This window comes from Sus scrofa, chromosome 16 (genome assembly GCF_000003025.6).
Source record: "Sus scrofa isolate TJ Tabasco breed Duroc chromosome 16, Sscrofa11.1, whole genome shotgun sequence".
Lineage (NCBI taxonomy): Eukaryota > Metazoa > Chordata > Mammalia > Artiodactyla > Suidae > Sus > Sus scrofa.
Genome location: NC_010458.4, coordinates 44,268,204 through 44,292,282, shown reverse-complemented (window position 1 = coordinate 44,292,282; position 24,079 = coordinate 44,268,204). Strand labels below are relative to the sequence as shown.

General features: G+C 39.4%; 1 protein-coding gene across 7 annotated transcripts in view; it reads right to left on the bottom strand.

Moving 5' to 3' along the window:
* Positions 1-24,079, bottom strand: part of NLN (neurolysin) — a 107,918-nt gene that overhangs the window by 41,341 nt on the left and 42,498 nt on the right. For all 7 annotated transcript variants that reach the window (NM_214359.2, XM_005672490.3, XM_005672488.3 and 4 more), the window contains 3 exon segments: positions 4,534-4,694; positions 5,308-5,410; positions 7,862-7,969. In NM_214359.2, coding sequence (NP_999524.1) covers positions 4,534-4,694; positions 5,308-5,410; positions 7,862-7,969 — 372 coding nt within the window.

The window sequence follows — 24,079 nt, the reverse complement described above, 5'->3', positions numbered from 1 at the left end:
GTCACTCTGCATTAGACTACCAGGGTTCAAAATCTGGCTTTACCCTTCACTAGCTGTCTGACCACTGGCAAGCCCTTTAATCTTCCTAAGGCTTAAGTTTTCTCATCTGCAAGATGTAGACAGTAAAAGGTGCTACATCATAGCATGATCATGAAGATTCAAGTGAGGATATAAGTAAAGGCCATTGAAAAATGCCTGGCGCCAGAGCAAATACCACACAATTATATGTTAAAGTTATTATTGTTATTATTATTATTTGCTGTGCCTATGGCATATGGAAATTCCCAGGCCAAACCTGAGCTACTGCAGTGACAATGCCAGATCCTTAACCCCTTGTGCCACAAGAGAACTCCTACTAGAATGGAAACATGGATGTGAAAAACACATAATACAATTTTCCAAGTTCTAAAGTTAACTAATTTGATCTCTTGGGTTAGACCATGGTGGAAAATAATAAAAGAGAGTGTGTGTGTGCGTGTGTGTGCATGTGTGTGTGTGTATAATTGGGTTACTTCACTGCACAGCAGAAATTGGCACAACACTGTAAATCAGCTATACTTTGATAAAAAAAAGGTAACATAAAAAATAAAGTTAACTAGTTTGAGTCTTTCACTTTTTCAGTTTCTCTAGACCTTCTCCTTAGACTGCCAATTTTGTCCCAAAGTCAATTCCCCTATTCTTCCTTTTTTTTTTTAAACTTTTTAGGGCTGCAACTACGGCATATGGAAGCTCCCAGGGTAGGGATTGAATCAGAGCTGCAGCTGCTGGCCTACACCACGGCCACAGCAAAGAGGGATTCACGCTGCATCTGTGACCTATGCAGCTCCTCTCAACACTGGATCCTGGACTCACTGAGTGAGGCCAGGAATTGAACCCACATCTTCATGGATACTAGTTGGGTTTGTTTCCACTGTGCCACAAGGGGAACTCCCTCACCCCCAACCACCATTCTTCCTTTTAGTTATAGAATTCTCTGAGTTTTTGCTGGACACATGGTCACCCAACTACCTTTTCCACACTTCCTTTTAAAAAATTTTTTAAAAATGGTTTTTTTTTTTTTTAAAGAGTTCCCTTCATGGCTCAGCAGATAATGAACCCAACTAGGATCCATGAGGATGCAAGTTTGATCCCTGGTCTCGCTCAGTGGGTTGGCGATCTGGCATTGCTGCAAGCTGTGGTGTAGGTCACAAACATGGCTTGGATATGGTGGCATAGGCTAGCAGCCGTAGCTCTGATTTGACCCCCAGCCTGGGAACTTCCATATGGTGCAGGTGCAGCTCTAAAAAGCAAAAAGAAAAAAAAGATTTTTATTTTTTTCCATTATAGTTGGTTTACAGCGTTCCATCAATTTTCTACTGTACAGCAAAGTGATCCAGTCATACACACATACATACATTCTTTTTCTTATATGATCCTCCATCATGCTCCATCACAAGTGACGAGATATAGTTCCCAGTGCTAATCAACAGGACTTCATTGCTCTTTCCCACACTTTCTTAAGGCAGGTTGTGACCATGTGATACACAATGAACAATGAAATGTGAATGAGCTGATGAATGAAATTTTGGGATCGTCTCTTTATAGATGCTTGCCTTGCTAGCTGTGAACTGAAGATGACAACAATGACCTTGGAAGCTATATATGGACGATGGCAGGGCTGTCCTCCAGTTCTGGACCACTCACCTCTGTACTGCTGGTTGCAAGAGAAAACAAACAAACAAACAAAACCTTAACAGCAAAAAGAGGGAGTCCATGTTGTGGCTCAGCGAAAACGAATCTGACTGGCATCCATGAGGACTCCGGTTTGATCCCTGGCCTTGCTCAGTGGGTTAAGGATCTGGAGTTGCTGTGGCTGTGGTGTAGGCGGGCAGCTACAGCTCCAATTCGATCCCTAGCCTGGGAACCTCGTATGCTGCGGGTGTAGTTCTAAAAAGACCAAAAAAAAAAAAAAAAAAAGGTGTAATAAAAACAGACCATGGTCAAGAAGAGCAGACCTGGGGTTCCCAAAGGGAAAAGGGGGAGGGAGTGGGATGGATGGGCATTTTGGGGGTTTTCTGTATGCAAACTGTTATATTTAGAATGGATAGGCAATTGAATTCTACTGTTACAGCACAGAGAATGTGTGTGATTGGGTCACTTTGAGGTACAAAAGAACTTGACAAAACACCGTAATTAAACTATAGTTTAATAATAATAATAAATAAAAAGTTAAAGAGAGTGTAGTAAAACACATCTAATACAACCTATACCCTTTATAGCCGTTTTTTTTTAAGGGTCCAATTCAATGGCACCAACCACTGCTGTGCAATCATTACCATTATCTGTTCCCAAGACTTTCCTAACACCTTAAACAGAAACTTAAGTACCCATTAAGTAATAATTCCCCAGTTTCCCTAACCCCTGGAAACTCCTAATCCTTTCTGAAGAAAAATAACTTTTTATCTTATCTGAGTCACTCTTGGTTGACTTTGTAGAGTTCTTTAACCTGTACACTACTACCCAGAGACCAACTTCAGGAATAAGGTGTTGCTATGACAAAAATGAAAAATGTGCAGGAATCGAAAATGAGGACACAGACACTGTTAACTGGGAAGCTGGTAATCCTCATTATATCATGGATAACATTTGTTAAAATTGTTGCCTGCCGTAACTTGGAAGGCAGGCCAATTACCTACCAAGTCTTAGCTCTAGGGGAATTGTTTGGGAAAACTCATACTGTTGGTTGTGTTTGCTGGTATTTGCTGCTTTCAGAAAGATTACATAAGAGAGAATTGTTCCATTTGCAAAGATGGAGGGAAAAGAGTTATGCTAACAGAGGTTCTGCCCATGGCCCCCAATCTGGGCTTCAGATAACTGGAAGAGGCAAAGGCTCTTAACATCAGGAGAAAAGCTTGTCACTCTGCATTACTGAGCTATGAAGACTAGACTGAGAATGATGCCCTCCTGCTCAAGCCTACTTTTCAGGGGGCCTGAGGCAGACTCTATTAACTGAGGGAAAGCAGAAAGGACAGCGTACAGGAGTCCGTATGTAAGAAAGGACCTTGCAGGTTGAAGGACTATGACCAAAAATGGTTTTGGTGTTATTTTATCATGAACCTGATTGGAAACAGACAAGAAACCTATTAAGTTTTCTGAGGGAATTTTATTACAAAAATATCAAAAGCCTGGCTTTCAAAAGCAACCCTCAGGCTTCAAACTGCCATCAGCAGGAATCTATACCAGCAGCTGCCCAGGACATGGTCATGGAGGGTAATGAAAGGTAATGAATGGAGGGTAAGAAAGAATTCCCTGCAGGCAAAACCAGGGGCCACTGGAGTACAATTGCTAAAGGAATTCCTGCTAGAAAACGACCTAAGCAATTCCAAAGGGCTATCCCAGGAGATTCACCAGAGCTCAGAATCCTAACAATTCCGGCCAAATTGTTTCTGAAAATTGGTATGAACCTGCTATGTTTCCCATTCTTTCCCTTTCCAATTGGGAGTCTTTAGGGTGGTTTTCTGTTCCTATTCTACCACTGTGTGTGTGTGTGTTGGAGGTGAGTGGGTCAGACAACTTTTCTTCCCTTTCAAAGGGGACCAGATCATGAGAAGTGTAACTGAGGAGGACTGTGGAGCACTCAGAGATCCTGGTCTTCAAACTATAGGCAGTAGGTGGTTGGGATCTGACATATGAATGGGTTCTGCGTGGGAAGAAAAAGGGGCTAGTGACTACTTGGATAGCCAGAGAGGCAGATTGTAGTGGAGCTGGCTAGTTCACTTTTATATTATTTTATTTTTATAGCTGCATCCACGGCATATGGATGTTCCTGGGCCAGGGACTGAACATGAGCCACAACTGCAACCTATGTACAGCTGTGGTAATGCTGGATCCTTAACCCACTGTGCTGGGCCAGGGATCAAACCTGCACCTCTACAGTAGTCTGAGCCCTTGTGGTCAGATTCTTAACCCACTGTGCCACAGCAAGAACTCCAGGTCAGTTGAATCTTAAAATTCATTTTTAATTTTCCCTTTTTTCTTTTAGTAACAAAATTCCCCTCAGCTGAGCACATAGCTGTCAAGTGCCTTCCCTGCAGCTGGATATAGTTATATGATGAAATTTGGGTCAATGGGATGTGAATGGAGTTGATGCATGCCATTTCCAGGTCTTCTTCTTAAAGAAGCTTCCTCTGTATTTTATTTTCCCTCTTCCTAATAGGCTGTAAAAGGGTGACAACAGGAATGGCCTTGAAGTCATTTGTTGAGGAGAGAGAGGTACCCCACCAGCCCTGGACTGTGGACTCAAAAAAGGATAAAAGTTTCTGTTTTCATTAACCCATTCTATTTGTTTTAGAACAGCCAGACCAAGCAGGTTGCCAACGAAAAAGGAAAAAGCTAAGCCTTGTAAGTCTGAGCAATCAGGAGGCTTACTGTTCACACAAACAGGGATGATCAAATAGGAATCAGCCTGTGAGCTAACTTCACCCTGATAAACAAAACAAACACTATTCTTAAAATCTTCCATAGAAACAAAAGAAACACAAACACTCAGAGTACCTCTTTGCACCTTGTATTAAAAGCCATTTCCATTTTCCTTCTGGTTTCAGGGATACAACATTTCTTCATGACAGGAAAATAGTGTGGATATTTTAAGGTAATTTTATACTTGTTGTCATCTGTCTTTTCTAAACTGTCAATGAAATCATCAGGAAGAGCACCTGCAAAAAATCATTATCTCATACATCAATTTTTCCACTCATTACTGTCTTATGCAGTACTGGCACGGTGCCTTAAAGAAGCTCTAGGAATTTTGTGGAGTAACTGAAATTCAAGTAAATTAATGACAATCCTTATAATATCACTTTGATGTTATTGAAATGGGGGTGGCAGAGGACAAGTGGCCTAGGAGATGGAAATTCAAAATATGAACAGGCTTCACTGCACTTGTACAGATGGCATTTTAATGGAGACCAGGCAGAATTAAGCCAACAAACAAACAAACCAACCCAGAATAGGAGAAGAAACTAGTTTAGGTAGAGGACATTGTGAGGCAAAAAAAGATTTTAAAGCACTGAAGGCTGTTAAACATCAGCATGAGTTACCAAGAGAAACTACGCAGTTTCTCCTGGACTGTCTGCAGAAACAGCATACTTTCATAGAGCCTAAAATCTGGGCCTGATTTGATTGTGGTTTTTTTTGTAGAAGGGGTGGGGTCCTGTGGAAGGTATATTTTTTAAAGAATTCTTTTAACTATGATTTGGCAAACTGTGAGGTGACATTATTTGCCTAAATTATGTGAGTTTAATAAAAAAAAAAATAACAAACTTTTACCAAGTTCAGCCTTGGAAAATACAAGGAAGGTATCGTCCTCATTGAGGTTTTTGTTGAAGTCAATACATAGCTCACTCATTCTTTTCTTCATTGCTTTGATTTCCTGAAACAAAGATATAAATACAGGATTTTAACAATAAAATGAAACTGTCATTTTAATTGTCATCAGTCAAGTAAGGCTCTTGTTTATATGAAGGTTGGCTTTTGTACAAAACCCTCAGGAAGTACTTTCTTAGAGGGGTGCTTGCTAAAATGGTTTTGTGTAATCTTATATGCTGTGTCCATGAGTGTCTGTCGGTAACACATACAAAAAGGCAATCCTGGTAATGTGTTAGAAATGAGGTGTAAATTTTAAGCATATTCAGGAGGCATGGTCAAAGCAGAGTCTGGCCCATTGTACACACAAAGGAAGTAGTTGCTGAGTTAATGAATGAATCAAATAGCCTGTAAATAATTAACATATTTCTAATCTTTTCCAGTTCAAAATTCTAATTTAGTAAATCAGTATTAGGTGCTGAACTAAGCCAAGAGATAAGAATTGAGTAATTAATTCCATGGTTCCTTTGGAAAACAGGATAGGCCCTAGTTTTATGGGCCCTAACATTTATATTAAAAATATTAGGTGGGAGATCAAAGGAAGCAATAAGGAGGAAACCACAAGAAAACACATGAGTTAATTTATTAACATGTCTCGCTCTTCTAAAAATGTTGGAAAATAAAATTACATAAATCACACAAAGGGTGCTTCTGACTATAAGCATCAGCATCACCTGGGAACTCGTTAGAAATGCCAAATTCCTGAGATCCACACCAAACCTACTGAAAAACAAACTCAAAGGAGGTGGGGCCATGTATAAACAGAGTTTTAACAAGCCCTCCAGTTAATTCCGATGCCCACTAAATTTGGGAGTGCTGACCTAACACATCCCATTCAGTGTTGTTTTTGGACATTGTGGTTGCCTCCCCAACTGCTATTCTACTTCTCCCTCACCCTACATCAGCCACGTAGTTCAGGAGGAACCAGATCCTATCTAAAGCTCCAGGAGTGCAACCTCAGAGCCAGGCAGGTAATCCCATCCTCACTGCAGCAGTGACTGGTTCAGGTATCCCAGGCCTGGCATTTCCCCTGAGTCAAGGGGGGATCGAAGATTACACATATGATCCAATTTGGGCCATTAAGACACAAGGGGAGGTTGGATGGGGGCTTTTCTATATCCTTTTGGATGGTGGGATTTTTAGATTTGTAGCCCTATTAGTAAATAAAAGGAAGCCAACATTTGGATAACTAACACTGAAGGAGACAGAGTGGAGAACCAGAAAAAAATCAGATGGCCAATGACTCACAGAACATCTGGACCAAACTAATTCATGAACCTCAACTACTTCTCAACCTTTTAGTTATACAAGCAAATAAGACTCTTCTATTTCAACAGGGTTTTATTAGCTGCAGCCAATACATTTTGACCAATATAATGTTCACGAAACAGAAATGATGACTGATCAGGAAGGCAAAGGGTCAGGTAAGTGAGATCAGTCACATTTCTCCTGTAGTCAGGATGAAGAGGTTACAAGGTATTCCAAGAGCATTCTGGTGGGAGGAAGGAAGGTGCCCGTATCTCAGGGGTGCCTTCACTTGTATCTACCATGCTGACATCACTCAGTTTCAATGTCTTTCAAACTTGTTTCCAGTTCTTCTGGCTAGAAGAATAACCTGGAAATAAATCATGGGATATATTTCCTATCCAAAACAATGAGCTAATTCTGTGATGGCTTTTACTTCTGAAACTGGAAGATTTGACTGGTATTAGACAAAAAAGAAAGTTTGAGAAGCTAATCTTTCCTCCTTTAAGGGTCATATGTTAATCACAGGCTGTTCCATTCCAAAATACTAGTTTTAAAACTCTCCACCATAAGGATTTTACTACCAGTGCCCTTTCTCTGTATGAACAAGACAGTAAGAACACAAATCAACTATTAAGATGTGAACTAGAGGAGTTCCCATCATGGCTCAGTGGAAACAAATCAGACTAGGAACCATGAGGTTTCGGGTTCGATTTCTGGCCTTGCAGTGGGTTAAAAAGATCCGGCGTTGCTGTGAGCTGCAGTGTAGGTCACAGACGCGGCTCAGATCTGGTGTTGCTGTGGCTCTGGCGTAGGCTGGCAGCAACAGCTCTGATTAGACCCCTAGCCTGGGAATCTCCATATGCCACAGGTACAGACCTCAAAAGACAAAAAAAGAGAAAAAAAAGATATGAACTATCTATCAGGGAATGCACAATATAGTGGAGAAAATAAGCCCAGCACACACGAAACAAATAAAACCTGGACAGGATTAAAAAGCAATTAAATCATCAGTTGTTGGCCAGTCATTGTAAGGTTAATAGGACCTGGGGAATTTAAAATCACTGACTACCAAATACATTGTAAATGGATTTATATTATAGGCTATTTCCCATGTCACAAATATGTGTTTCCCTATTTCCTGTTTTTGTTGTTGTTGTGTTTCATTTTATTTATCCTTTTCTTTTCGAACAAGAAAAGGACACAAACTCACATTCTGTACTTGTTCCGGAAGATGGAGCCCATTCCTTTTTCCCATTTTAACTGATTTTTCTAAGTATCTTCTGGCTTCAGGCTTGATCTTCCCCAAATCACAGGTCTCCTGAAATTAAAGAGTGTGACAATCTCTTTCGTTGCTGGTACAGCAGTGCACAGGTAAATGATAAACTCCAAAGCCAAAGCAAAATTTATTCATCATCACTGTTGGGCTATGAAGCGCATAGGTGATTATGAGGCAGGCCCTTTTGAAGACCTAATTTCTTTCATGCTTTAGTGAGCTTCTGCTCATTTAAAACAGAAAAAATTAAATAAATAAAAAGCTAACCAGAATTCTCTTGCCTTGCATCAGAATCGTGTGCCTGTACCACTTGAAAATGTGATAATAAAAACCCTTGCATAATCTCATTCTTTATGACTGAGTGGTCTTTTTCACAAAACATAATTCTTATCCTAAATCACCTGGATTTAATTTTCTATCACCTGCTAACCTGGTTCCACTTGAGAGGCAGGAAGAGAAATAATGGGCAACTTCTACACAAATGGAGAGTAGGATTCTTTTGCCAATATACCAAACAAGGACAGCTGGATAGAACTGCAGCAAAAGCCTTCAGGCATTTCCAAAATGCCTTACTGTCATTTGGTAAGAGAGAAGGAGGGACCACAGCAAGCTGCATATGAACAAGTATTTAGGGAAAATGAGTCAGCCCTGCACAAAGAGGAGGAAAGCTGGACAGTATATGTGAACCTGCATGCAGCAATGCCAACAACACTCACTCAAGAGGACGGGATGGAGGGCCCTGGTGGAGAGTGGAAAATTCCCCTCGCCACAGCAAGGTGATAAACACACCAGATGTTTCTTCAAAACAGGTGGCAGAATATACATGTTACGTGTGGGTGCCTGGTCAGTTTGTGGTTCCTGGGAGGAAACAGGCTCCAGAAAGATTTGGCAGGTGAACAGGGTTCAGTCTGGTTGAGAGCCAATGAGGGACTTCTGTCTTTAGAGTCTTAGAGCCTTCTCAGCCTTGAAGACCCACACTGGTTGCACTCTCTCTCCATAAAGACTTGGACTGTTCATGCAGAGCTTTATTTTTCCTACCTAATTAGATCTTTAAAAAGGACTGTGCTTAGCTTTACAGCTTGCATTTTATAAACTGTTGGTAAAGAGTTCTTGTAATAGTTCTGTAATTTTTTACCTTCCTGTTGCAGCATGTAAGTAGAGAGTCGTATTTTAATTGAGGGTACTACTTAATACAATAATCTTTATCTCAGTTTACCTACCAATAAGTAATGTTGTGTCATAGTGCTAAGGCACTTGTTGTGCATACATGACTCACAGTTTCCTCTGAGTTCATTTTCAGTAGATGCCGAGTATAGTTAGACTCTGTTTTCCATAATAACCCCTTATATGTCCTTGGAGACTTTCTGAGCTGACGTGAATGGAGTTGGAACCCTCCCTAGCTGGTAGTGGCACACGCTGGGATCCTGCCAACAGGTGCCTGCAGTGGCAAGAAACCCAGAATGGCTCAGGAGATAGTTGGGTTGTGGGCTGACTCCCTCAGAGATAGCCAGCAGTTCAAATCAGTGGTCATATGAATGTGATTAACTTGGATTGACTGAGGCTGGCTTTGAAAGCGCCAGGAAGTCCATCCTGAGGTACGGGGCATGGCAACAAGAGTCTCCACACAAGACAATACTGGAAGTTTTAAGGCTTAGGAGAATCTAGGCAAGAGCTATGTGTACTAGGTGAGAGGGGAAAAAAATCCCTGGTGAGAAGGGGCTGGCAACGGCTGGGAACCCAGTGAAGGACCCAAGTGAGCAGGCTGAGATCCATAGCAGACCCTGCCACCTGAGCACTGGGCTGAGGCAGAAGCAGGGCTCATAGCTGGACAGCAGCCTGGATTCTTGGGTTCCTGGGGTTCATCTGTTCGCATTTGGTCCTGAGCTTAGGACAGAGGCTCATCACAAGCCTCACCTCTGATGTAAGCAGAATCCTTACTCCAGTGCTTAATCAGGACAAGCTCTCATAAAAGGTGGGCCTGGACTTGCCATATCTGAGAGTAGGAGGGCTGCTACTTCAGAAACCCTGCAAGTGTATTTGGCTTAGTAAGTGCAGAACTCCTGGTCTAGATTAGGTAAAACTCCTTGTCCCCCCAGATGGGTAATCCAAGTGTAAACAGGTAGAAGGATATTTTGAGAAAAATCATCCCTGAATTAGGTCTAACCAAATAGGACTAAATTACCTGTACTGAAATATCTGACTTAACCACACAAAAGATACCTAACAAAATCTGATCCAATTATATAACCTGACACCCTTTACGAGTTAGACTCTGAGGTCTCAAGAAACCTCCGGAGGTCTCTGGAGGCGTTCGGCACTTCTAAAATGTGCTTCTGGAGTTCCCGTCGTGGCTCAGTGGTTAACGAATCTGACTAGGAACCATGAGGTTGCAGGTTCGATCCCTGGCCTTGCTCAGTGGGTTAAGCATCCGGCGTTGCCGTTGAGCTGTGGTGTGGGTCACAGACGTGGCTCAGATCCCACATGGCTGTGGCTCTGGTGGCCGGTGGCTACAGCTCCGATTAGACCCCTAGCCTGAGAACCTCCATATGCTGCGGGAGTGGCCCTAGAAAAGGCAATAAATAAATAAAATGCGCTTCTACAGCACATTCCTGTCCCAAAGCTGATCATAAGAATATTCTCTCTTAGAATCTCCAGGCAAGGTCAGAATTACTGCCCAGGGATTTTCTAAGAGGGACTCAGCCAACACTTCGAGACTGCTCTGCCACAGTTGCATCTTCCTTCCTGAAAAAGAATTTAATCCCTTTGAGTCTGAACCTGGTCTCAGGCTTCTTTAGGTGAAGTTTCTCCTCTTTGTGGGAGGAGCGCAGGGGTGGAGGCTAAAATTCTCTGAAGTAATTTTCAAATGCATAGAATCTGACAGCAGGGAATTTTATTTTTAACTCTGTGGTGATGAGATTTAGATTTCCCCACTTCCTCCTGTAACTCAGAGCTTTTATATAAAAGTGTGAATGCACGCACACACACACACACGTTCTTACAAGTATGCTTATATAGTCACTTCACAGAAAAGAAAACTGAGGTTAAATGACTTCCTCAATATCACATAGCTGTTTAGTGGTAAAAATGGGGATACAAATAAATTCTTTTATATTCGCAGTGTCTTTCCTTTGTTTTCTATTTTTTCCCCCAATCACTTGTATTTACTGTCAGGTTTCTATCCTCCTGTTGTGAAGAGGACATTCTTAGGCAGCTGCCTGCACTCTGGACAGGAGGGCTGCAAAAAGGCCTGCTTGCTGACTACTAACTCAATAGGCTATCACAAGATTCTCTGCTTTTGAGCACTATTTACAATAGCCAAGACATGGAAAACACTAAATGTCCACAGACAAAAGAATGGATAAAGAAGATGTGGTACACACGTACAATGGGATACTGCTCAGCCATTAAAAAGAATGAAATGATGCCATTTGCAGCAACATGGATGGACCTAGAGATTATCATACTGAATGAAATCAGTAAGACAAAGATAAAACACCATATACTCTCACTTACATGTGGCAGCTAAAATATGACACAGATGAATATATATACAAAACAGGTTCATACACATAGAGAACAGACTTGTGGTTGCCAAGGGGAAAGGAGTGGGGGATGCAAGGATTGGGAACTTGGGATTAGCAGATGCAAACTATTATATATAGAATAGATAAACAAGGTCCTAATGCATAGCACAGGAAACTATAGTCAATATCCTGTGATAAACCATAAAGGAAAAGAATATGAAAAGAATACATAGGGTATGCATAACTGAGTCACTTAGCTGTACAGCAGAAATTAACACAGCATTGTAACTCACCTATACGTCAATAGAATAAACTGAAAACAAGATTCTCTGCTTTTGTGTGGGCCACAGGCAGAGTGAGGACACAGAGAGGGGAACTGCACGTTGTGAAGACACACTTTTAATTGGCACTAGTTCTGTTCCATTCAGCATCCATTTACTGAGCTCCAATTTAAGTCAGGCACGACAGAAACTAAGATAAATATACTTGAGGCTCTTTAAGTCACATGAAGGGGAAAAAAGACACATTAGCGGCAAATGTTAACATCATGCAATGAGTGAAAAGAAAGGTAAATACTTGGGAAGCACAGAAGAGGGGGCATCTGGTGAATGGGGAAACTAAGGCAAGATAGTTGCTTTATATCTAATCCCTAGGCTTTTAAGAGTCTGACAAAGGTACAAGTTTTAGGAGTGTTATGACCAAGAACTAGACTTATACATTTCAAAAACCAAGAACGCATGTTAAGTAAAGGAATTACCACTATCATGCTTAATTTTGGACATTGCTTTTCCTCGTAAAAAAAAATTTTTTTTCTTTTTGTGCTCTTCTCCTTTTTTTGTCATGGTTTTAAGGCACTCATTCTTGTATTACAATTTGGCGCCAGGTGTCCATGGCTGGTAGAGTAGATCACATCAAGCTTAAAAGCACCTATACTTAATTAATTCTGTGACTACAATGTTAAAACTTTTCTGTTTAAATCACTAACTAAGTGGAACTGTCAAGACCAAAGCCCAAAGCTCTGGAAAATATAAATACTATTACAATAGATAATTATATTTCTCAATTTAGCTTGTATAACTCAGAGTCAATTTCACTAAAGAATCCCTTTTCTGTCGTAATTACTCACCAGGCCACTGGCATAAAATATTAGATGACTGGATTGTATTAACATAAAGACACTGTACATTTTTCTTACCAGTATGGCTTACAAGAGTATCTATGAAAACTTTTTTGATCTTTGCTGGCTTTTTAGTCAATGATTGAATAGCCTTCGTCAAGAGATGGAAACACCAAGACTTGAGGCCACAAGTGCTAGTTTTTGATACCTGGATATTTTTTAGCTAATGGGATGTATTCATTTTTCTTTTTTTCTTCTGGTAGAATTAAGGATACACTAAATGTATACTTTTATGTAACATGTGAAATCTACAAATAAATATAACCTATGTATGTTATGAGGACAAGTTACATCCACCCTTAATTTTATGAAATAAAATATTAAGATATAGTCTTTCCCTATGCAACAAGTAACCATTCTCTTGAAACTTGTTAAACATTTTATTTGTTTTGCCACTTACACATTAATTTTGCTCCTTTTTAATGTTTTGGTTTTTTTTTCCTGGGCCAGGGATCAAACCTGTGCCAGAGTAGTGACAATGGTGGATCCTTAACCTGCTGTGCCAGGGAACTCCCTTTTTATTTATTTATTTAAAAAAATTTTTTAGGGCCGCACCCACAGCATATGGAGGTTCCCAGGCTAGGGGTCCAGTCGGAGCTGTAGATCCAAGCCAAATCTTCAACCCACACCACAGCTCATGGCAACACTGAATCCTTAACCCACTGGGCGAGGCCAGGGATTGATCCCTCAACCTCATGGTTCCTAGATGGATTCGTTTCTACTGAGCCACGATGGGAACTCCGGGGGAACTCCCTTTTTATTCTATTTATTTTTATTTATTTATTTTTTTTATTTTCCCACTGTACAGCAAGGGGTCAAGTTATCCTTACATGTATACATTACATTTTTTTCCCCACCCTTTGTTCTGCTGCAACATGAGTATCTAGACAAAGTTCTCAATGCTATTCAGCAGGATCTCCTTGTAAATCTATTCTAAGTTGTGTCTGATAAGCCCAAGCTCCTGATCCCTCCCACTCCCTCCCCCTACCATCAGGCAGCCACAAGTCTTTTCTCCAAGTCCATGATTTTCTTTTCTGAGGAGATGTTCATTTGTGCTGGATATTAGATTCCAGTTATAAGTGATATCATATGGTATTTGTCTTTGTCTTTCTGGCTCATTTCACTCAGTATGAGATTCTCTAGTTCCATCCATGTTGCTGCAAATGGCATGATGTCATTCTTTTTTATGGCTGAGTAGTATTCCATTGTGTATATATACCACCTCTTCCGAATCCAATCATCTGTCGATGGACATTTGGGTTGTTTCCATGTCCTGGCTATTGTGAAGAGTGCTGCAATGAACATGGGGGTGCACGTGTCTCTTTTAAGTAGAGTTTTGTCCGGATAGATGCCCAAGAGTGGGACTGCGGGGTCATATGGAAGTTCTATGTATAGATTTCTAAGGTATCTCCAAACTGTTCTCCATAGTGGCTGTAACCAGTTTACATTCCCACCAACAGTGCAGGAGGGTTCCCTTTTCTCCACACCCCCTCCAGCACTTGTTATTTGTGGATTTATTAATGATGGCCATTCTGACTGGTGTGAGGTGGTATCTCATGGTAGTTTTGATGTGCATTTCTCTTATAATCAGTGATGTTGAGCATTTTTTCATGTGTTTGCTGGCCATCTGTATATCTTCTCTGGAGAAATGTCTATTCAGGTCTTTTGCCCATTTTTCCATTGATTGATTGGTTTTTTTGCTGTTGGGTTGTATAAGTTGCTTGTATATTCTAGAGATTAACCCCTTGTCGGTTGCATCATTTGAAACTATTTTCTCCCATTCTGAAAATTGTCTTTTTTTTCTTTTGGGTTTCCTTTGCTGTGCAAAAGCTTTTCAGTTTGATGAGGTCCCATGGGTTTATTTTTGCTCTAATTTCTATTGCTTTGGGAGACTGACCTGAGAAAATGTTCATGATGTTGATGTCAGAGAGTGTTTTGCCTATGTTCTCTTCTAGGAGTTTGATGGTGTCCTGTCGTATATTTAAGTCTTTCAGCCATTTGGAGTTTATTTTTGTGCATGGTGTGAGGGTGTGTTCTAGTCTCATTGCTTTGCATGCAGCTGTCCAGGTTTCCCAGCAATGCTTGCTGAATAGACTTTCCTTTTCCCATTTGATGTTCTTGCCTCCCTTGTCAAAGATGAATTGACCATAGGTGTCAGGGTTTATTTCCGGATTCTCTATTCTGTTCCATTGGTCTGTCTGTCTGTTTTGATACCAGTACCACACTGTTTTGATGACTGTGGCTTTGTAGTATTTCTTGAAGTCTGGGAGAGTGATGCCTCCTGCTTGGTTTTTGTTTCTCAGGATTGCTTTGGCGATTCTGGGTCTTTTGTGGTTCCATACAAATGTTTGGATTGTTTGTTCTAGTTCTGTGAAAAATGTCAGGGGTAATTTGATAGGGATTGCATTGAATCTGTAGATTGCTTTGGGTAGTATGGCCATTTTTACAATATTGATTTTCCCAATCCAGGAACATGGAATATCTTTCCATTTCTTTACATCTTCTTTGATTTCTTTGATTAAAGTTTTCTAGTTCTCGGCATATAGGTCCTTTACCTCCTTGGTCAGGTGTATTCCGAGGTATTTGATTTTGTGAGGTGCAATTTTAAAAGGTATCGTATTTTTGTATTCCTTTTCTAATGTTTCATTGCTGGTATACAGAAATGCAACTGACTTCTGAATGTTAATCTTATATCCTGCTACTTTGCTGAATTTATTAATCAGTTCAAGTAGTTTTGGGGTTGAGTCCTTAGGGTTTTCTATGTATAGTATCACGTAGAACTCCCTTTTTAAATGACATCATGCTGTATGAAATGTTCTGCAACCCCCCTCTTTTGTTGTTACTATTCAGCCATGCTGCTGCAAGTTGCTGCAGTTTATTTCCTCCACTGCTATAAAATATTCCATTATAAATATTCCACTACAAATTATTTGATCTTTTTTCCTATTGATGAAATGAGTTGTTTCAGTGTTTTACTATTATCAATAATGTTGCAATGAACACATGTCCAATTTCATCTGAGCCCAATTGCAAATGTATTTCTAGGTAAATGTTGACTTGGGGATGGGGAGAATATGCTAAGTTACTGGAATGAAAGATCCAGTTTCATAATACTGGATTTTCCTCCAAATTAGTCAGTGCTATTATCTTAAAAATCAATTAACACCTTTACCGGCAGTGTACGAACATTCCATAGAGTCACAGAGACGCAGATACTTTTGCATTATCAGGTTTGCTGGTGAGTGAAAAATGGTAACTTATTATAGTCTTTATTTGCAATTCCATGATTTAATGAGGTTAAATATCTTTTCATGTTTTAAGTGCCATTTGTGTTTCATCTGAAATACCTTTTCAAGTCATTTGCGCATCTTTCAATTGGGATATTTGCCTTTTTATTGATTATTGTAGCTCTTGATATATACTATGTACTAATGCTTTGCTGGTTTCACGTTTTGCAAATTTCTTTCTTTAGTATTTGAGTATTTTTTTGGTATGAGTATCTTCTCACTTTTTTTTTTTGGTCTTTTCTAGGGCCGCTCCTGCAGCATATGGAGGTTTCCAGGCTAGGGGTCTAATCGGAGCTGTAGCTGCCGGCCTAGACCAGAGCCACAGCAACTCGGGATCCGAGCTGCCTCTGCAACCTACACCACAGCTCACGGCAACGCCTGATCCTTAACCCACTGAGCTAGGCCAGGGATCGAACCTGAAACCTCATGGTTCCTAGTCGGATTTGTTAACCACTGAGCCACAACAGGAATTCTCCACTTTGTTTTTTTTTTGATAAATAAAAGTTCTCTATTTTAATGTAGTCATGTTTATCAGCCTTATATTTTAGAGTTAGCACTTTTTGTGCCTTGTTTAAGAAATACTTTTCTGCTCAGATGTCATAAAGATCTATTTCTATATAAACTTCCAAAAGCTTTAAAGTTTAGGTCTTTGAGATTTTAATCCATTAGGAATTATTTTTCATTTGGTTGTAAGGAAGCAAGCCAATTTTTCCCCTCCACATGGATGCCCCATGTCCTAGCACCATTTACTGAAGGCCTGTTTTTTGGATTTGTCACTGTTTCTCACTTTAGTTTGATGAACATTTACTAAATGTTTACTGTACTTTGTACCAGGCACTCTGCCAGAGATGCAAAATAGAATCAAACATGATACAGCCCTCTCTTGAGGGTTTTAACGTAAAGCCTACATGATTTTTGGCAATCAATTCCCAGTCACTTCTACGGCTCTTAGAAAGTTACTATTTCTGAGCCTTAATCTCTCTACTTATAAAAAGGGATACCTCACAAGATTGTTACAGAAGTTAAATTAGATGACAAGGAGGTAGGAAGACTATAGCACACCAGTTAGTCTCAACTTTTTCTACGATTTTCTCCATCTAGTTAGTCAATAAGTTGATTATTTTTAAAGGTTTTGAAACATGACTGCAAATTACTTGATACTCCTTAGACTGCGATGGGCTATGCCCTGAATCTGGGCAGATCACAACGACTAGTCAATCTATACAGTATTGTGGAAGAGATGCTATATGACTTCTGAGACGAGTCATAAAGCTGCAATGCAGCTTCTGTGTAGTCTGTTGTAACATTCATGTTGAAGCCCTCTGTCTCCAGGAAAGAAGACCTACCACCTTCATGCTGCCATGCTGTGAGGAAGTCCAAAGGAGCCACACAAAGAGACATGTGGAGGTGCCCTGATGGGACATGAAGATAGAGATGCCCAGGGAGCCTCTACATGTGCAAGCTCCAGCCACCACTGCCTGAAACCGAACACAAGACCCTGAGCCAGAACTGCCCAACTGATACCTTCCTGAATTCCTGATCCATAGAAATGGCAAGAAGATAAAATGACTGTGGGTATGTTCAGCCACTAAGTTTTCAAATAATATGTTATACATTAACAGGTAACTAGTCACAGCAGAAACTGACAGAACATTGTAAATCAACTACAACAAAAAAATTAAACCAACCAAACAAAAGCAGGTAACGAGAATGCATATTGAGCACAGATTTTGCCATAAAGAACTGTGAAAAGTAACTCCACATTTCTCCTCATCAATCTTAAGTGAAAAATAACACAAGAACTAACATATAATTTTATATCTACTTAAGATAATATATTTGGGGAATTCTTGCTGTGGCAATGCAGCGGCTTGGGTCACTGTGGAAGTGTGGGTTCAAGCCCTGGCCCAGCACAGTGGGTCGAAGTATCTGGTGTTGCTACAGCTGTGGCTCAGATTCAATCCCTGGCCTGGTAACTTCCATATGCCATGGAGTGTGGCCATAAAAAAATATATATATATTTGTTTGTTGTATATATTGGTGGTATCTCAAGACCTTAATATTACTCAGAACATCCTCATTTTAGCAGAGGATGCCTGAAATTGATGACTCTACATAAATTTAAAATCCTATTACTTAGCCTCATGAAGGCTTAAGTATTACATCATAATGCCCTATTTTACTTAGGGTGTTACAGAGAAAAACAGATTTAGATACATCTAACATTGTCTTTTAGATATGTACAGAATGAGATTTAACATCTATTAAAGTATCCAACTCTAGCAGAAGACTGATACTGAGAGTTCTAGATTTTTAAAAATATTGAATAAAAAATATAACTATTTGTCAGAAAAGGTACTTAAATTCACCAAATAAGCTCCAATGCATAAACAAACACAATAGTTATTTTTCATTATCATGATGTAGCCTTATCTTTGTAAATGACCCTAAAAATGTTCACACAATAAACCACATTATGAGAATAAACTCCTTTGGAAAGAGGAAAAATTATGGAACCAAATCTGAAACTGTTGTAAATTAATATAATAAAACCCTGAAGTGAATCAGCTCAAATAAATGAACAAATCGGAAGAATGTACTTGTGCTTATCAGGTCACTTACACTGTGCGAGGCTACTGCCTGTCTAGTCTACTATACAAGTAGCAATTTATTCCCAAATTTAGTGGTATCAGAGTTCAATATATACAAAATTTAAAAGTATAACAGAGAAATTTAAAATGACAAATGTCTCTTATCTTGATAACATTTATAAGAATCAGAGACAGCGAAACAGTAACCAAAAAATTAGACTCAATTAATAATATTAAGATTCCAATAACCTTTTGAGGCTAGAAAATCCCAAATGGGAACTTAAATGTCAGGATGAAAAGAATTAATCAAAGGAAATTAAAAATACTGGAGGAAAAGTTCTAAAGTACATATATAACATCCGGATGGAAAAGAAATTAGATTATTTCTGGACAAAATAAAAATAGGAGACTAGGGCATTAAGATGGCAGGGTAGAAGGACTGGAGCTCACCTCTCATAAAAGCAACAGTATTACAACCAACTGCTGAACAACCTTCAACCAAACAGACTGTCATCTATAGAAAAAGATATCCTACTCCAGGAGACAAAGAGAAGGCCACATCAAGACAGGAGGAGGGGTGATTACACAATATAAGAAACCCCATACCTACCAGGGGGCAGTGGGGAGACTGGAAAGTAACTGTAACGCAGAGGCTCACCCATAGGAGTAAGAGTCCTGAGCACCATGTCAGGTTCCCATGCCTCGGGATCTGTCATTGGGAGGAGAAACCCCCAGAACATTTGGCTTTGAGGGCCAGCGGGGCTTGTGTGCAGGAGCTCCACAGAACTGGGGGAATTGGAGACTCCATTCTTGAAAGGTACGCACAAGCATTCATGTGCACTGGGTCCCAGGGCAAAGCAGAGGCTCCACAGGAATCTCGGTTAGACCTGACTGCAATTCTTGGAGGATCTCCTAGGAAAACAGGGGCTGACTGCAGCTCGTTGTGGGTGTAAGACATTGGAGGTAAGGTCTTGGGAATAATCATCAGTGTGTACTCCTCTAGAGATGGCCATTTGGGAAAAATCTGGCCCCACCCATCAGGCTGAGAAGCTCGAGGCCAAATGATAATCTGGGTGGGAACACAGCCCCACTTATCAGCAAACAGCTTTGGGCCTAAAGATCCCCTAGGCACAGAGCCTCCTCTAATTTCACCTGGAGACAAAGCCCCACCCACCAGAGAGAGAAAAATCATCTCTACCTACCAGTGGGCAGGCACCAATCCCTCCCATCAGGAAGCCTGCAGCAAGCACGCATACCAACTTCAGCCACAAGGGGGGCAGATATCCGAAGCAAGAGATGCTACCACCCTGTTGTCTGCAAAAAGGAGACCACACTAAACATCTATACAAAATGAAAAGGCAGAGAATTAGGACTCAGATAAGGGAACAAGAAAAAAACCCAGAAAAACAGTTAAGTGATCCGGAGATTAACAACCTTCAGGAAAAAAACTTTAGACTGACGATAGAAGGTAATTCAAGATCTTAGGGAGAAAGTGAGGGAAAGATTGATAAATTACAAGAAATAATGAGCAGAGAAATAGAAGATTTAAGGATTAAACAAGCAGAGATGCAAAATATAATAACTGAAATAAAAAATTCACTAGAAGCAACAATAGCAGAAAACAGGAGGCAGAAGAATGAATAAGCAAGGTGGAAGACAGACTAGTGGAAATCACTGATGTGGAACAGAAAAGAGAGAAAAGATTACAAAGAAATGAAGAGAGTCTAAGAGAACTCTGGGACAATGTTAAATGCAACAACATCCATACTATAGGGGTGCCAGAAGGAGAAGAGAGAGAGAAAGGGACAGAGAAAATATCTGAAGAGATAATAGCTGAAAACTTCCCTAACAAAGGAAAGGAATCACTCACTCAAATCCAGGAAGCACAATGAGTACCATATAAAATAAACCCAAGGAGGAACAACCTGAGACACATATTAATCAAACTGACCAAAATTAAAGACAAAGAGAAAATAATGAAAGCAGCAAGGGAAAAGAAACAAATAACATACAAGGAAACCCCAATAAGGTTACTGGCAGATTTTTTAGCATAAACTCTGCAGGCCAGAAGGGAGTGGCACAATATACTTAATGTAATGAAAGGAAAAAAATCTCCAACCAAGATTACTCTACCCAGCAAGGCTCTCATTCAGATTTGAAGGAGAAATCAAAAGTTTTACAGATATGCAAAAGCTAAAAGAAATCACCACTAAATCAGCTTTACAAGAAATACTAAAGGAACTTTTCTAGGTGGAAAAGAAAAGACCAAAACTTTACAAAACATTACAAATGACAAGGCTCACCAGTAAAGGCATATATACAGTAATGGCAGGAAATCATCCACACACAAATATGCTACTAAAACCAGGGAAATTGTGAGAAGACAAGGGAATAAATGCAGGACAATGGAGATGCATTTGCAATTAAGAGACCAACAATTTGAAAACAATCTTGTGTGTGTGTGTGTATACACACTCCTATGTCAAAACTTAAGAGACCAACAATTTAAAACAATCTTGTGTGTGTGTGAGTGTGTATATACACACTCCTATGTCAAAACTTCATGGTAACTGCAAACCAAAAATCTACCACAGATACACACAAATAAGAAAAAGCAATCCAAATACAACACTAAAGACAGTTATCAAACCATAAGAGAACAAGAGAAGGGAAGAAAAAAGGCCAACAAGAACAAATCCAAAACAGTTAAACAAATGGCAATAAAAACATTCATATCAATAATTACCTTAAATATAAATGAACTAAATGCCTCAACCAAAGGAAAGAAATGAAAACTGGAGTAGTAATATTCATATCAGAAAAAACAGACCTTACAATAAAGAATATTATACGAAAAAAAGACAAATATTACATAATAATCAAAGGATCAATCCAAGAAGATACAGCAATTGTAAATATATATGCTCCAAACATAGGATCACCTCAATATATAAGGCAACTGCTAACAACCTTAAAAGGAGAAACTGACAATAACACAATAATAGAAGGGGGCTTTAGCACATCACTTACAGCAATGGAGAGATCATCCAGACAGAAAATCAACAAGGAAATACAGACCTTAAATGATGCATTAGACCAGATAGACTTAAGAGATATTTATAGAACATTCCATCCAAAAGCCACAGAATACACATTCTTTTCTTCTCAAGTGCACATGGATCATTACCTAGGATAGACCACATTCTGGGCAACAAATCAAGCCTTGGTAAATTTAAGAAAACTGAATCATTTTGGAGTTCCCATCAAGGCTCAGTGGTAACGAATCTGACTAATATCCATGAGGTTGAGGGTTCTATCCCTGGCCTTGCTCAGTGGGTTAAGGATCTGGTGTTTCCGTGAGCTGTGGTGTATGTCACAGACCCGGCTTGGATCCAACACTGCTGTGGCTGTGGTGCAGGCTGACAGCCACAGCACTGATTTGACCCCTAGCCTGTGAACTTCCATAGCTATGGGTGTGTCTCTAAAAATAAAAAAAGACCAAAAAAAAAAAAAATTGAAATCACATCAAGCCTCTTTTTGGACCACAATGCTATACAACTGGAAATCAAGAACAAAACTGCAAAAAACACCAACGTGTGGAGAGTAAACAACATACTACTAAATAACCAATGGATCACTGAAGAAATAAAAGAGGAAATTAAAAAATATCTAGAAGCAAATGACAACAAAGACACAACAATCCAAAACCTTTGGGATGCAGCAAAAACAGTTCTAAGAGGGAAGTTTATAGCAATACAAGCCTAACTCAGGTAACAAGAAAAAGCTCAAATAAACAACCTAACTTTACACCTAAATCAATAAGAGAAAGAAGAACAAACAAAACCCAAAAGGTAGCAGAACGAAAGAAACCATAAAGATCAGAGCAGAAATCAGTGAAATAAAAGAAGAAAACCATAGAAAAGATCAATGAAATGAAAAGTTGGTTCTTTGAAAAGATCAACAAAATCAATAAACCTTTAGCCAGACTAATCAAGAAAAAGAGAGGACTTAAATCAGTAAAATGAGAAATGAAAAAGAAGTTACAGCAGACATCACAGAAATACAAAGGCTCATATGAGACCACTATATGCAACTATATGCCAATAAAACGGACAATTGAGAAGAAATGGACAAATTCTTAGAAAAGTACAATCTTCCAAGACTAGACCAAGATGAAATAGAAAAGATGAATGGACCAATCACAAGGACTGAAATTGAAACTACGATTAAAAAACTTCTAACAAACGGAAGTTAAGGAACAGATGGCTTCACAGGTGAATTCTATTAAACATTTAGAGAAGAGCTAACACCTATACTTCTCAAACTATTCTAAAAAATTGCAGAAGAAGAAACACACCCAAACTCATTCTATGAGGCCATCACCAACCTGATAGCAAAACCAGACAAAGATACCACAAAAAAAAGAAAGAAAATTATAGGTCAATATCACTGATGAACATAGATGTAAAACTCCTCAACAAAAATATTAGAAAAACAAATTCAGCAATACATTAAAAGGATTGTACATCATGATCAAGTGGGATTTATCCCAGGGATGCAAGTATTTTTCAATATCTACAAGTTTGTCTGTGATACACCACATTAACAAATAGAAGAATAAAAATCATATGATTCTCTCAATAGATGCAGAAAAAGCTTTTGACAAAATCCAACACCCATTTCTGATAAAATTCCTGCAGAAAGTGGGCATAGAGGGGACCTACCTCAACATAATAAAGACCATATATGATAAACCCACAGCTAAAATCATTCTGAATGATGAAAAGCTAAAAGAATTCCCATTGAGATAGGGAACAAGACAAGGATGTCTGCTCTTGCCACTACCATTCAACATAATTTTGGAAATCCTAGCCATGGCTATCAGAGAAGAAAAAGAGATAAAAGGATTCCAAATTGGAAAAGAAGTAAAACTATCACTGTTTGCAGATGACATGATACCATTCCATGAAAATCCTAAAGATGCTACCAGAAAACTGTTAGAGCTCATCAATGAATTTGGTAAACTTGCGGGATACAAAATTAATAGAAATCAACTGCATTTCTATTTACTAACAATGAAAGACCAGAAAGAGAAATTAGGGAAACAATCCTATTAACTGTCACATCAAAAAGAATAAAATACCTAGGAATAAACCTACCTAAAGAGACAAAAGACTTGTACTCTGAAAACTACAAGAAGGCAATGAAAGAAATCAAAGATGAATTCCCGTCATGGCTCAGCAGTAATGATCCTGACTAGGATCCATGAGGATGTGGGTTTGATCTCTGACCCCACTCAGTGGGTTAAGGATCTGGCATTACCATGAGCTGTGGTGTAGGTCAAAGATGCAGCTCAGACCTTGCAGTGTTGTGGCACAGGCTGGGAGCTGTAGCTCTTATTTGACCCCTAGAGCCTGGGAACTTCCATGTGTTGCAAGTGAGGCCCTAAAAGAGCAAAAAAAAAAAAAAAAAAATCAAAGATGACACAATCTGATGGAAAGATAAACCATGCTCTTGGAGTAGAAGACTCAACATTGTGACTATACTACCCAAGGTAATCTACAGATTCAATGCAA